General features: G+C 41.7%; 1 protein-coding gene across 2 annotated transcripts in view; it reads left to right on the forward strand.

Annotated features, from left to right (window-relative positions):
• Positions 1 to 11,891, forward strand: part of LOC149287163 (WD repeat-containing protein 37) — a 39,701-nt gene extending 27,810 nt beyond the window's left edge. For both annotated transcript variants that reach the window (XM_089493203.1, XM_089493204.1), the window contains 3 exons: positions 7,416 to 7,550; positions 11,038 to 11,152; positions 11,760 to 11,891. In XM_089493203.1, the coding sequence (XP_089349329.1) occupies positions 7,416 to 7,550; positions 11,038 to 11,152; positions 11,760 to 11,891 (382 nt within the window). The remainder of the gene's footprint in view (positions 1 to 7,415; positions 7,551 to 11,037; positions 11,153 to 11,759) is intronic.
• Positions 11,892 to 16,483: the final 4,592 nt, after the last annotated feature.

The raw sequence follows: 16,483 nt of genomic DNA on the forward strand, positions 1-16,483 counted from the left end.
ATTAAATCATGTTGATGAGACTTCTATGTTTTCAGAACACTCCCTTGAACATGTATGGGCTCTTCGTCTGCACTCTGCCCTCCCTTCGCCCCGTCTCCAGTGCCCGCTTGTATGACGCCGATGTGTAGTTGTGTAATTCCTCAAATATTCAGCAATAAAACCAGAAAATGAGATCTAGGAAATGGGATCGTAATACTTAAAATAGTTCTTTCCTGCTAACTTTCGTTTGATGTGTAATATTTTCCCCTCCATCTTTTTTTTTTTTTTTTTGCTCGCTAGCACTTTAATGCGCCGTGTTCAATTTTCCATTTTTTTTCTATTAGAATTTTTGTCACAATTCATTTACTTTTACGAGGCATTTTGGAATCCGTGTAGCTGGCTGAGATAGAATTGCCTGCCATAGATGAGCAGAAACGGCCTCTTCCGGATCACTTTGACTATTCAAACAGGTATTTGTGTCAATCATTTATAAAGGTGCCTTTCATGACATCTGCGTAAAGTGGCTCTGGAAGCAGGGAGGCGGCGGATCGTTATGTAGATAATCTTGATTAGTTTGCAATTGAGACTTTCGGCAAAGAATCATCATCTCGCTTTGCGGTGCTAAAGCCAGTGTGTTTGCTCGATCTCACCAGATATATCAGAAATTCCGCAGTCCCGTGCAACGCCATAGAGGGAGAATCTTTCAAGAAATCGCCCCCCCTGTGTGCCGGACGCTTACGCAGAACATGGGGATCCGTTTTTGGGTGGTTTGGGACTGTTTTATGCCATAGCGGTAGTCCTTACGTAAATAGGCTGTTATGGAAACCTTTACATGTCATGGCTTCCCCTAGGCTGGTATTATGTTGATAGAGATGCACAGTAACTATATTATATATATATATATATATATATTATATATATATATATAATGAACAGCAATCACACTCCTATCATACCCATGTTCTAGCATGTACTGGTTGCCTGGGCATGATAAGAGTGTGATTGCTGTTAACAATCATATATATATTAATACTGTTGTTGCATTTTTCTGTCCAATTTTGGTGTGTTACTTTTAATATTGGACAAGAAAATCAACAATATTATATATATAATTGCTAACAGCAATCACACTCCTATCATGTCCAGGCAGCCAGTACATGCTAGAACCTGGGCATGATAGGAGTGTGATTACAGGCTCCCTATGCCATGCTATCCCCCCCACACCAACTTACACATCCATGCTATCACGCACACTCATTCACAAACATTAATTCACTCATTCAAATACTCATTCATTCCCTTAATCATACATACTTGCTCATAAAGTTTGTTGCATGCTGGTTAATAGCAGAAGTCAGTTGCGAACACTGCGTTTTGGAGGCAAAATTCATGAACAGAAACATGGCTGGATGCTAATTTGCCCTCATGGGCCACTGTTGATAACAGACACCCGGGCATGAATCTTGTGGCTGCCTAATGAAGCGGCGCCCGTTTCATGTGTTCTCCTTGCTCTTCGGGTTCGGCCGATTATCCCGGACTGGTGGGATTATCCCGCGTTTCCTGGTTTTATGCACTCGCCAAGTGTGAACGATACAGATAATCAACCGGAATCCTATATAATCGATATTTCCAACAGAACCATCAAAGCAAAAGTACAGAGTTTCCATCAGACTGCCTGAAAGGTGAATTACATTCACATTACATAAGATAAAAGCACAATTAAGTGGTTAAAGCCCACTGCGTTCTAAATCAGAACCCGCTAGGTTTTCCGTTTCCAGGTTCTGGCATCGGGATGGATGGATTTGGCTGTACGGCGATCGTCCAGCTGTGCTGCACGCCCCCGGCAGACCACCGTGACCTGCGATAGAGCCGGTAACCAGAAGTTCCTTGAGATGTGTTGAACATGGGCTCCCTTTTACTTACGTTCATAACATTACTCAGGGACGTCCCGACTTTACGTGTTCGTGACAACCGCTTCTACGACAGGCTGTTCTACAAATAATGGGAATTGAGGGTTAATCTTGGGATTTGATGCCTCCTAAGATCCCACCGCATCAGCATTTCATGGTCCAGCATCCCTTACATCATATTTTTTTTTTTGTCCCCCCTATGTGTAAAATCTCCGCAGATTGTTATGCGAAACAGTCCCCGATCTCTGTGTGACTGGGGAGACAGCTGTTCATCCTAATGAGGAGTGCCAGCATCACAGTATTTCCGTTGATTGAGACCCACGGAGGGAGCAGAATGTTCCAGATCGGGCAGTGGTGTGTGGTGAAAAAAGTGCCTTTTTGTCAGCTGGAAGTACATGCTCGGCTGCTCCCCACGACAAGATAAATTAGTTTTGCTGAGGTTTGGCAGAGCCGGAATCTTTTTCGGAGGATCGTAGCATCGCACCGCACTCCCTGCGAGACCGGGGGCTTTAAGTGTCTGTAGACCATGCTGTCGGTACACGCAATTTAATTTTTTTATTTTTTTTTTGCCGTCATACCTGTGAGTTATGAAAATCTTAATGTCTTATAGCATCCCATTAACACATGGTCCACTGGCCTCCTGGCGGGGCTTTCTTATCCATTTTAAACATTCATTTAGTCAAAAAGTAATTTAAGCGGTGGTTAACCCAATAGTGATTTTTTTTTTTTTTTTTTTATTTTTTTTAAAAAGGCAGCTCAACTGATTCTCAGGATTCCAAATCGTATCTCGTTTGTTCCCGAGATTCTTCCTTACAGATGCGTGGTGAATTGTAGCGTTGCCGAGCTCTCGCTCGGAATGACAATAGCTGTTTTCATCCGCGTTCGGAAGACTTGTTACGGTCCGTTCGGTCGACGGTGTTGTTGCTTAGCAAATGTGACACGAAACACATTGTTTTTCTAATTCCCCTTCATCTCTTATAACTTATTGATATGTCTATTTATCCAAGTGGCGTTGAAGCTCTGACGTGTCTTCACTTGATAAATGTGATGTTTTGTGTTTGCCGGTTTTTGCATAAGGGGACGTTGATAAATTGCTTTGCTTTCTGCTCTGGAGACGCCGCTGCTTCTTCTTGTGTTAACCCTCGCCGACTCCAGAAAGCTCTATTTCGCGTTAGGAAAGCGGACGTCTCTTTTTTGGGACTTGGACCTTTACAGATCCTGTATTATTTTAAACTCTATCGGGCTCCAGGGCACTAATTACGTCTTCTACTTTTCATTTGTTACATATGTATCATCTAATAATGTGGTGCGCAGTTAGACGAATAAGGAAATTACGGTACAAAATGCTAAAAACTATGCAGTTGTGATGTCTTTCATCTTCTAAGATTTAATTAAATTTGGAGTCGCTCAAAAGGAACAAGCAGCAGGTGGTGTTCCTTATTAAGTTTGATGTAACTAAGACCTGTGTGACAGTCGGTGAGGTCAGTGAGCCCCGGGAACTCAGTTTTACTTGTATCCATTTTTAAGGTGAGTTGCAGGTTCCTGATATTCCCCCAATCAGGGTGAGCCTAGGGTTAGTGGCATCTGTCTGCGGTATTCCTTCTGCTCCCCCTGTAACTAAAACACCCGCTCACCGTAACACCATACCATAACACACAATCAATCTAACACCATACACTTATCTCCCCCTCACCACCATACAGTTACACACACATGCTAACACCATACACTAACACTCGCTCTCTTAACTCTATACAGTTACACACACACACTCTCTCTCTCCCACTCTATTGCTCTTTTTCAGCCAAGCTGGCTGCTCACCCCAACTCTCCGTCCCTTCTTCTTACCACACTCGGGCCTTATCTTTTCGGGGGTCACATAACACACTCCTCCCAACGCGCGGGCACACACCTAGCGCGCCTCTGGCCATAATTAAAAGCTGTTACTAAAATGCCGGATTTACATTTCCTTGCTTGTTTTTTTTGCCAAATCCATAGTAAACGTAAAACTCTGTTTAGTGAGTGTACCCTTAATATGTCACTGCTGATACTTTATTTCATGTAAGGTCTGAATTGAATTTCCTTTTACAGGACTGTATATTCACAAGATGTTAAAAAAGCTCGTAATGCTTCTGAAGAGTTTGAGACATAAGAATTAGCACTGTGAGCTTTGAAGAATCCCAATTCATTGTAACAAACGGGGCCTGTTAGATATTCAGATTTACATTCTCATTAGGTGATGTTTCTTTACGCGGTAATTCTTGAAGGATTGTCCTGTTCCTGTTTCATTGTGCTTTTTCTCAGGCTTTCTGGACCTAAAACTATACTAAAGCCCATATATATATGTATATATGTATGTGTGTATATATGTGTGTGTGTGTATATATATGTGTATGTGTGTGTGTGTGTGTATATATATATATATATATATATATATATATATATATATATATATATATATATATATATATGTGTATATATAGTGTGTGTGTATATACATATGTATGTATAAATAATAGCATCGTATTAAATGTCTTGGTATGTCCCCTTCAGAATTCCGAGACATTTTGGACAAACTGGAACAGATTGTGAGCCGGGCGTCTCATCCAACATTAGCGCCTGACCTCACAAATACTCTACTGGATGAATGGGCAATAATTCCCATCTTGTATGGGGGACCAACTACATATTAATGTCTGTGTATTTATAATGTGATGTCATCAAAGTCCCTGTTGATGTAAAGGTCAGGTGTCCCAATACTTTAGTCCATATAGTGTATATGTATTTTAATATGCTGTATGTACCCTCTGTGCGGCCAGTCCCGACTTGGAGCAGAATAATTTCTGTAAAACACTAAACTAAAAGGATATTTGGCGGTGAGATGCAAGTTTAGCTTAACTTAGTACTGTGAAGGGAAAACCCTACCAAGTTTCTGTAGCAAGAAGAGACAGTTTGGCTGATGCATACATTTTTCATATACAAAAACTGTTAGGGTTTTTCTTTTAGGTAAATTAGACCCTTAGATCTCACCCCCCCCCCCTCCATTTAACTCCCTTCTCTCCCGGCCTCCAAACTACCGGAACATGTAACGTTTCAAAAGCCCAAACCATTGTCTTTACTCTCTGCGCACCACGTCACAATCTGGATTCCTTCCGCAACACTCTCCGTTCACCCAAATTACTAACGATCTCTCGACACGATGGACCACCCAATTCTCCTGGAAACCCCTCATTCTTATAGCATCTCTGACATGCCTCCCTCCTGGTTCGGATCCTACATCTCTGACCGTACCTTTAGTGTCTTCTTCTCTGGCACTTGTTCCTCTCCCCTTCTGCTATCTGTTGGTGTCTCTCGGTGCTCATTACTCTCCTACTCCTTCCCTCCGGCGACAACTAACTGCCCCACCTCTGCACCGATGGCTTGTTAATTTATCTTTCCCCTCCTGACCCCTCACCCTCTCTTCTGACTTGCCTTACTAACTGAAATTGCATTCTGGGTACACTACCTGAAGCACAACATCTCCAAGACTGAGTGGAGACTCAATTCCTGACCCCACACTGTTGAGAATTCCTCATTCTACCTGACAGAGCAAGCATGGTTCTTGGTCTCACATTCGACTCCGCTCACCCCTCGTGTCCAGTTGCCCAACCATATCTTCTGTCTGGATTATTGCAACTCACTAAGCGGCTTCATTTTAAACCCAGTTCTCCAGAGAAGCTTACAATCTGTTCTCCTCTACCCCAGTCTGCATCATCTCCATGCCAATGACTTTTCCCACACCACACATCGCTACGAATCATCACCCAAGCAGCCCCTCTTCGTCCGTCTCCTTTACCCTAAGCTTCCTGATAGATAGCAGGACCCTCTTCTTCTTCTTATGTACCGGTATACCTGAACATGTGTTCATCTTATTGTCAAATTGTATCTCATGAGTTGTAACACGATTGTAATAGCGCTTACAGGATCTGCTATATCTGCTGCGCTCTATAAGTTGATGTGATGTATATGTTGTCCTGTGATTTGCTTGCTTTATGATGTAGGCTTATAGGCAGTATGGTGGTTCCTCTGAGTGATTGAAGGGCACTCGCTTCTTGGATACGGTTAAGGGCCGTGATTTAAGTGGTACTACTGACATCGGATGATATGGTGGGATCTCTTTGGTTTTTTTTTTTTGGTTTTTTTTATTTTTTTTTTAAATGCATATTTTTCTCCCTGCGCCCTTGGCTGTTACTTTAAGAAAGTGTCATAGAGGCTGACGGCACTTTGCCAAATCAGCGATTGCCCCTTTCATGTCAAGACACTAAGGGAGCAGAACTGATTTAGCTGCCACATAATTTTATACGAAATGATGCAACGCTCGGAAATTACATTAACCAACTTTGTCTCATTAATGCAGTATGGTCAGGTCCTAATTAGAACCTAATTTGATGTCAATTTAAATTAAGAGGGCTCGCGTAAATTGGGCCTTTTGTAACCCGGATAGTGTTAATCTCTAATCAGCAGACGGAATAGAACATGAAATCAAATTCTCACAGTACCAGGGAAATGACAGAAACAACTGACATTTTAAATGAAAATTACAAAATTCTAAGAACTGGATGTGCATGACCCCTTTCCAAGGCGTGTGTCACGAAATCAAATGCAACGAGACGATAAGCTGGAAAACCTGAATTAATGTGATGGCTGCGGACAGAAAACGTGCTCTTTATTTTCTCTGGCATAAAGCTCGCAAAATCTTATCTTGTTTTCTCTACATTCTTGGTCGTTGCAGGACTAAGCAAGAAAAGTGTCCGCTAGTTTGACAAAACCACGGCATTCTATTCTTATTTGTCTTAATTAAATTAAAAAATAATAATAATGGAATATTTTCATAGGCGTACAGAGGCCTTTATCACTCCCATCACTCCTGTGTCCCAATGGCCCTTTATCACTCCCATCACTCCTGTGTCCCAATGGCCCTTTATCACTCCCATCACTCCTGTGTCCCAATGGCCTTTTATCACTCCCATCACTCCTGTGTTCCAAGTTTAAAAGGCTAATTGATAGTCAGAAAACCCTTTTATAATTTTGTTACAGACAGAAATGTCCTTGTTTTCCATGAAAGCAGCTCAGTGACCCCAAACCTTTGAGGGTAGTTGATGGAACATTAAATCCAGTTATGTAAAAGGAATTTTCTAAATTGATGCAATACATTTAGGGGGTTCTGCCACTTTTCCCACATCCACACTTCTTTTTGTGGTTATGATGCCCCAATCGGTTATCTCTCCGCTATTGTTAAGTTGCTGGCTGTTGCTGATTGGTACAGGCAGTAAGGGTGGGGGAGGAGAAGAGCGGGAGTTATAATGCAGACTCTGCCACAGGCTGCCAGTGATCTCATCCTTTTAAGTATACTTGAAACAGGTGATATGATTGATGGTGCAAGCTATAGGTATTTTAATTTAAGCATTTAGTTATTTTTAAAGCTGTCATCAAAAAAGTTTTACTTTATTCAGATGTCATTTTCTATGTATTTTTCTTGTTCCTCTAGTACCGTGACGTCCGCTGTGTTCACGGTGGGTGACAATGTTGTCTCGGGCAGCGACGACCGCACGGTGAAGGTTTGGGATTTAAAAAACATGAGATCGCCAATCGCAACGATCCGTACCGATTCTGCGGTGAACAGGTAAAAATCGGCCAACGTGATCGCTGAGATAGAGGCTGCAGTACAGTATTTGTGATAACCCCCCCCCAATAATAGTAAGGGGTAGAGCTTAATGCGGGGAGGGAATGTAAACACAGACGGAGTAACAGAACGTAAAGCACGTAACGTTTTTATAGCCGCCTAGAAGACACGAATTGTTCTCATCAGCCGTCAAATTAGTGTTTTCTGGAGGTTCTTACCCTCCAATGTGCATGAATGTCGCACTGAATGGGCGGACCTGGCCCTGCATAATGTATAGCTCAGTCACTGAGGTGAAATACAAGAAATGTTTCTGATTTAACAGCATTAAAAGCTCTATAAATAACCGTATGACCCGGAGTCAGGATAGAGGGCCGTATAATGCCATTCCTTAATGTAAAGCGGGGATGTTACATGAGTTAGGAAAGGTTTTTGTAATTGAAGTAACCTCGATACAGACATGATTGCAGAGACCATGAAAAGAACGCCCTGTTTTAACATCAACTCTGTTTTAAGTGTGCGAGAGAATATCCTTTCCTAAAACCATTCTGCAACGACGATGGCCGCTACTAATCCGTAATTATATCGCGTGTTGAATGAAGATGCAACATATATTCATTCAGGAGCATTATTCAAATCCAATCTGCATATACAGGATTATTCCTCCCCTTACACACAACTCTACTGATATAAAGTAGCCGTTATAAGTAAGTCTCATGGGATATGAAACTAATTTATTGGTGCTAAAAGCCATAAGGCGGTTCTTCTTTAAAGTAATCGCTGTTACTGGGGGCTGCTCTGTACGAGTGCCCGAGACCTACGCGAACCTATAGATCAGAAGGTGCGGAGCAGGGACATGAAGGCCCGGGACTAGGTGTAAAGTAATCGTGCGTCTTCAGTGACAAGGCGGCTTTGATTGGCATGTAGGTGGGCGTACATAGCTGTGTTTCTGCGATACGTGTGAGCTCCATCGCTTCTTTGTTAAATGTGCCGAGCTGTAACTTACGGGGCTCGGGAGTGAAGGGGTTATGGTGAAGTCCTTCGCGAGGGGTATTTACGTGTTCATCACTCCTTGTAGCCGGCATCATCTTGCTCTTTCAGTCTTTAACCTCTATTCACGAACTGTGGAGTTTGCGGAAGAGTTTAAGGTTCTGGTTCCAAACCCTTGAGCTTCTTCTGCAGAGCTGATCCTTAATATTAACCCCTTAACGTCCATTGCCGGGTCAGGCACGTCATGCAAAACGGTCACTTAACGACCTATGACGTGCCTGACACGTCATCAGACTTAAACAAGCTTGGAAAGTGATCAATGATCACTTTCTAAGCTTAAACGGTGTTGCTGTAATGCCTCGATGTCGAGGCATTCAGCAACACCGAGATCGGCATGATGGGCCATGTCTGGCCCCTCCCCGGGGCGTCAACAGCCGCCATACATTGTATGGCGGCGGACGCCCGTTTTAAAAGCGTTTAGGAGGCGATCAACGATCACCTCCTAAACTTCAATGGTGTCGCTGGAATGCCTCGATCAGGAGGCATCCAGCGACACCAAACACTTACCTCTTGATGGACTGTGACCGCTCCGGAGAGCGGTCACAGCCGCAGCTGCACGCAGTCTTCACCATCCGCAAGATGGCGGCGGCCCGGGAAAAAAAATAATAAAGTTGAAAAAGTTCGCTAGACGGTCTCCTGACCTTCTAGAGAACTCTGGCTCCACTTGCTGGTTGAATACAGGTACTGCATTCAACCATACAAGTCAATGGAGGCCAGCTTTCTAATCACTGTGATTAGTAAAATATTTAAAAAAAAAATTAAAAAAAAGAAAAAGCTTAAAAAAAACATGGTAACATTTAAAAATTATTATGCTTTAGAGGAACTATCCAGTTCCAGCAAAATGTAAAAAAAAAGTCCAAAAAGAGTAAAATAAAAAAATAAAGTTTATTATTATGAGCAAGTGCTAAAATTAGCGCTGTATCTTCCCAAAAATCCTGACGTGGAAAAATTTAAATAAAAGCATTTCAAATACCCAAGGGGTGTCTAATTTAAAAAAATGAATGGTTTGATGGGGTAAATTTGAGTGGCCGGGCTCAAAGATAGGGCATAGGCACAGACTGACCGAAATGGGGGAAAAAAAAAGTGCACTTCCAAAATGTGGCATTTTAACCTCAAACACCAGACAAACCCATACATGTGGGGTATGAATGAACTCGGGAGATGTTCCTGAACACATATTAGGGTGTTGTTTGATAGTGACGTATACCTGGAGCTATAAATTTATACCCAAAGTACAATTTGTGTGGGAAAAAAAAAAAAAATACTACCACAAAGTGTGGCAAAGGCTGGTGGTAGAATCTGATGCATGGAAAGGGTTAAATACTACCATTTTAAGTACCTTGGGGTGTCTAGTTTTCAAAAATATATGGTTTTATGAGGTAAATTGTAGTGGCCAGGCTCAAAGATAGGGCATAGGCACAGACTGACCAAAATAGGGGAAAAAAAGCGCACTTCCCAAATGTGGCCTTTTAACCCCAAACAGCAGTCAAACCCATGCATGGGTGGTATCACTGTACTCGAGAGATGTTATTGAACACATATTAGGGTGTTGTTTGATAGTGACGTATACCTGGAGCTATAAATGTATACCCAAAGTACAATTTGTGTAAAAAAAAATACCAAAAAATACTAACACAAAGTGTGGCAAAGGCTGGTGGTAGAATCTCATGCATGGAAAGGGTTAAAATACTAGCATTTGAAATACCTTGGGGTGTCTAGTTTTCAAAAATATATGATTTGATGGGGTAAATTGCATTGGCCGGCTTCAAAGATACCCGAAATGGCACATGGGGGGAAGAATTACCAGATTTGGAAAAAATGGTTTTGAAATAGCAAAACGCTACCTGTACTTAATGCTCCATAACGTGCAGAAAAAACCCAAAAAAACATAAAAACATTGGGTATTTCTAAACTCAGGACAAATAGTAGAATATATTTAGTAGGTTTTTTCATTAGCTTTTTTGGTTGAGTAAAAGATTTTTGGGGTAAAAGTCAGAAAATGTGGTTTTTTTTTTACATTTTTCATCATATTTTATTATTTTTTTTATGGGAAATTAGATAATATGATTAAAACAATGGTATCTGAAGAAAGCCCTTCTTGTCCTGAAAAAAACAACATATAATTTGTGTGGGTTCACTAAATGAGTGAAGAGAAAATTACATCTAAACACGAACACCGCAAAAGTATTAAAACAGCCTCGGTCCCAATGGTACAATAGGTAAAACACAGCCTGGTCCTTAAGGGGTTAAGGGGTGAAACATCCATCTGCGGACCCCCTCTGTCATCTCTTGGGCTACAGTTAGGCTCATAACTTCTTATTACTTGTGGAGCATCGCTTGGACTGGGATAATTGGACTTGTAAAGCGTAAATGTTGATCTTGTGTATTGCGTTCTGGACGGATTTGATCAAGTTAACTTCATTTTTTTTCTCTTTTGCAGGATAAGCGTGTCTGTGGGCCAAAGGATTATTGCCCTACCCCATGACAACCGACAAGTCCGGTTATTTGACATGGCAGGTGTTAGATTAGCTCGCCTTCCCCGCAGTAACAGACAGGTATGTATAAGGGACTTTAACCCGTTCACGACAAAACACGACATGTATGGGGTCACAATCCGCATCTTGACTCTGGCCTTAAAGCCGTAAGCGAGACTGCGCGTTCTGTAGAGCGTTTGTTCTGAAAACGTTGTCATTAAACTGCCGGTGGTCTGTCAGAATAAGAAGGTCCTGAGGATATACAAGGACCTGCTGAGCCAGATCCAAATTACTGGGGTCTTCATGTAAGAGGAGTCCGGTAACCCCCTGTCCTCCCCGTGAATCAGTAGAATGCGAAAAATCATCATTTGGTGTTTTTTCCTCTCTTTATGCTTTTTTTTTTTTTCAACCATTTTATCATACTAGCACTTTTCTTTTCTGCATCTGTCATTACTTGAGTTAGAAAAGATTCTGATAGTTGAAATAACCTTTCCAGGTAGGAACCGAGGAACAGGTACACTCTAATAGAGTGTGCAAGAGGAAAGGATTTGGGGGCGATTTTTACTTTTTCTTTAGGTTTTTTTGTTATATTTTTGGAACACAAGAATATATTTAAATTGATATTTCCGTTGAACGCCGCTACCCTTTTATTATAATAAACGGCATATTTTTTTTCATACGTTTTCAGGGCCACCGTAGGATGGTTTCCTGTTCCGTCTGGAGTGAAGATCACACTACCTGCAATCTGTTCACCTGTGGCTTTGACCGTCAGGCCATAGGATGGAATATCAACATCCCCGCGCTGCTGCAAGAAAAATAAAGCCGGGGCGGTCCCGTTTCGTGAACATTTTAAGTTAAAAGCAGGCGGCCGTCTTTACCATCCTCGTTGTGATATGCCCCCCCCCAGAGCTGAGTTCTTTGTACACATTGTTTATGGATCCCAACATTTGCATGAAGTGTGTGGGGTGAGAACAAAACCAAGACGCCCCTTTTTTTCAGTTTTGGTGATAAAATGTTTGATTTGGGATCACATACATGGAAAAAAAAAAAAAGGTGCGACTTTCCGATCCACGTGGCACCCGAGAGCTCCTGTTCTTCAGCCAAGCTGAGCAGTAAGGGGCATTGCGTTTCTGTGAAATAAATGTGAAGTTAATGTAGCCGTTGTGAAGGATATAATAGTCTGTTGCGTTTTATAAGTAGGCATATCTGTAAACTGTTACAAAACTATGGCGTAGAATGTTGCGGTTCGCCCGCCGCGTAGTCCGGCGCTAAACGAAAGCATCCCGAAGCACTGCGAGTTCCCGTAGTACGCGGCTGTAAAATATTACTGAAAGCTTTTAGTTTTAATCATCGACTTGCCCTTAAAAAAAAAAAAAAAAAGTCTGTGCTTTCAGAGTTAAACCAAAACGCAGGTTTCCTTCTAAAAGTAAATATGGAAATGATTAGAAGGAAGAGGGGGTGCCTCGTCGTCATTATTTCAGAGATCAGGCACGCAAAGCCAGTTTCAAAATATAAAATATTACATTTATAGCACTTTAGCATTGAGATGTAGTTAAATATTGCAAAATAATGCAGAAAATAGTCTTCTGAAAAGTCGTCAAACCCCCCCTCCCCCCAATAAAAATCAAGCATTATTGTCTGGCTTTGTTGATCTAAAATTACAAATGCTAGCCAGTGGGGAAACCATTCTCTGCAATAACTTGCCCCATTTTTGTATATTTTATTTGCACACAGAAAAAGGAAATAGCATACACTCCAAAAGCTTTGGAATCGGTAAAAAGAAGAGAAAAAAATCGGACGTTGAAATCTGAGCAATTGAGCCAAATGGTCGTACTGTTCACTTGGCTCAAAATGTTATATTAATAAAGTTTTATTATAGTAAAGGACCTCCTTTGGTGGAAGTAGGGGCCGCCATTCACAGCCTGGCGGGCACACGTGTGATTGGCTGCTGTTACCCTGTTTGATTGCGAATGGAGCTGTGCATGTGCAGGAAGTGTACTAAAGTACACTTCCTGCTTTCGGTAGAGCCAGGGGAGGGGGGGTATAAGGTAGATGTCTCATTTTTTTATATTTTACATGCGCCGGAGACCATGCAAAATTTTGAGCAGCTTTCCTGTAGCTAACTTCAGTAGCCCCAAAAACCACCATCAAGGCTAGGGATGCCTAATAAGTAATTGAGCACTGGGGCAAATTCCTTGTCTTGTATCCCTCCCTTTTCTCCTCCTCCCCCCCCCCTTTATCTAATCTCAAAAGGTGGACTACCCAGGACCGCATCTGGGTGTCACCTGGCAGCACCTGCCGTTTGGGCCCTAGGTGACCCCCTAAATCTTTTATATGGTAGGGCTGGCCCTACAAGCAGCAAATTACATGTAACATTATATAAATATTGGGGTATGGAAAGTGTTTAGAATTTGCTGCTTAATACGCAGCAGTTTAGGAATAATTTGAAGCTTGATGTTGCCCACGGTGATGAGCATTAATTATTAACTGTCAAATTTATATTTATTATTACTGATTTATTATAAAAAGGCTCATCATTCTCACAAGCAGCTGTGTCCAGTTCATTACAAGAATGATCATCGTCTATGTATATCTTTCTTTAATTTCCTGGAGCCTTCGTGACTTCAGGTGCACACGTCAATCCTTATTTATCAAGATATTGCTGGGGCACCGAACTAATGTCTTTAGAAGAAACACTGGTTTCCAGGGTGATTGCACCAGCTCATTACCAGTTTTGCCCCTTGGGGTCTCTATTGCGGAGATGCTTAATGAGGGGAAAAAGTTCTTTAACCTGTTTTTGGATGTATCCTACCTTTTAGAGTTAATTTACTGCCCTTCACCCCAACTATACTTCACCCCAACATAGGCTCCGGTGTTATGAGTGAGAGGAAGAGCTTCACTTTAATATTCCTTTGCACGAGGTAACCCCTCCAGCACACGCAGGCTTCAACACATAGGTTTAGAGCAGGGGTGTCCAACCTGCGGCCCTCCAGCTGCTGCAGAACTACATCTCCCATAATTCTCTTTCAGCTGAGGAGTATGGGAGATGTAGTTCTGCAGCAGCTGGAGGGCCGCAGGTTGGACACCCTTGGTTTAGAGCAAAATTCCTCAACATTGTCCCTCATCAGCTCAGCCAAATCACTCATTGTCGGCCATCCAGACCGGTTCTAATTAAGCAAACACCTGTGTTCACTTATCTGACGGCCGGGAATAGCCATTGACCAGCGACGAGGAACCTTTGGCTCATAGATTGATTAGTGTCCATTTGCTAAACGTACGACTGTCACGGAATTTTCTCTGTTGCCGTTTTTAGAAGCCAGCCAAAATTCCGGTTTAGAATGAATCCTGCTGGTTGGTATAGATCACCGGGGATCTGTTGGAGGTTCCCCAGTAGAGAGAGAGAGAGAATCTGTGATAGGCTCTGGGTCTGTATGAGGAATCCATATCATATGATGCACCAAAAATACTGAATACATCCTTAGCAATTTAATGTGTTTGTAACTTCTTTTACTTTTGTGGCAATATGGCAGTAAATCATCCATTTTCATTGTGATATGGGATTAACCCTTCCAGTGTAATAGATTTGCATTCTCCGTCGTCCACTGAAGGGGGGATAAATCCTCTTGAATGAGAGACCCTATATCAAGGGCTAGATTTAAAAGAATGGGCCAAATAGTCCACATGTGCCTTTAGTGTTTTCTAGATAGTTCGCAGCGTCTCGCTTCACCTGTATATTTAAAGTCTATCTCCCCTGGAGCAGTGGCTGGGAAGCATGGACAATGTAGTCCATGACCGGTGGGGATGTACTTTTGGGTCGCTCTCAGATCATAGTTTTTTCAGTACATACTACACCAATTAATGTGGCATATTTTAACAATATGCATGATATACAGGACCTAAAACTCCACAATAAACTTCAACAACTCTCTCAACCACAAACCCCTAATCTGGCTGTATGGACGTTGAGTAGGCCTGCATTTTGTGTTCTTTCTACAGCTTTTTTATTATTATTATGTACATATATCGGTTTTCACTTTCTTGGTTGCTGCTGATTTTCACAAACAGGGATACACAGAACATTCTGTAAGCAAAAATTGGAGCATCCGCTAAATTGAATTAGAGAATGAGCCGTATATCTCGTTTTCTTCCTCCCCTGGTTGTCTCTACTGAAACCAGGAAGCCTTACTATGTATCCTTCCCATTGAAGCAGCAACGAATCACATGGTAACAAAACGTATTTTTTCGAATAGCATACATGTGATTGGCTGCTGATTGGACCAATTGACTAGAATGGGATCTCTACTGAGCATGTGTAAGAAGTGTACTGCGGAATGCCTCCTGCTTTCGGTAAAGGTAGCTGGAGGAGGAGGACGTCTGAGATAGAAGTTTCATTGTCCAACACAGATGACTAAATAATGGCTCATTTGCATACCATAAAGTTCATCATCTACCAGAATGTTTCAGTAATTGCAGCTTTCATCTCATTAGAAAACGTGCCATTGATAACCAGTCATTGCTTGATTCCAACTGGGAATTACCAAGGACCTACCACCAGAGAGGGCCTGGACTTCAGGTTAGGTTCTTTGTTGAATGTAACCTTGCTACTGCTTGCGGTGTTAGCAGGATGAAGGCAATGCACCAAAGTCTGTTTTTTTTATTTTTTATTAGTTAATATCTATAGATTTTCTTCTAAATATGTGTGAAGCTGTATTAGTGGGGTCACCGGGGCATGGAAGAGGTGACCACAAAGGTCAGTAGAACTTAACATCGATTCAATAACCAGTAAACGGATCACTAATGACATCTCCAAGCTGTTCTGGTTTCAATAATAACCCACCGAGCTTTAGGTATATAAGATTCTATGTACATGTCGCGTTTTAATACATTGTGCTGGAACTCATATTCATGTGATGAGACCTTGGTTACATTTGTAAAATAAATACACACGTGAAACTCGGATTTTTATCGCCTAATGTCTTGTCCTTGTCTGTAAAACTGTTGACGTGTCTCTTAAGATTGTTAGCTGTGTGATGTCTTTCCTAAATCATGCTGTAAAGTAAAAGTGTAATGTTTGATTTAAGACAAACAAATGATCCAACATCATTTAAGTTGCTTCTATGTACTAGATGTTGGGAAGAAGACGTTAGTGCCGGGTCACGTGCTTTTGGGCTTTCGTTCAACGCTTCTTTGGCTTTGATTGACCCGAAATTTTACTTTTCACTCTTAATAAATCAATTAAGCAAACACATTTATATGAAAAGTAAAGTTTGCACAATCGTTATCTTATCTTAGCATCGATGCCCGTAGACAGTCGGATCCTCGCGGGAACTTATCAGTAGGATGGTAATAGTTTTTTTTTTTGTTTGTTTTTTTTTACTGAAATGCTTACGATGAAAAAAACGTATTTTTCAC

Source organism: Sceloporus occidentalis, unplaced genomic scaffold (genome assembly GCF_023333645.1).
Source record: "Sceloporus occidentalis isolate IW3139 unplaced genomic scaffold, rSceOcc1.0.p SCAF_63, whole genome shotgun sequence".
Taxonomy (NCBI): Eukaryota; Metazoa; Chordata; class Lepidosauria; order Squamata; family Phrynosomatidae; genus Sceloporus; species Sceloporus occidentalis.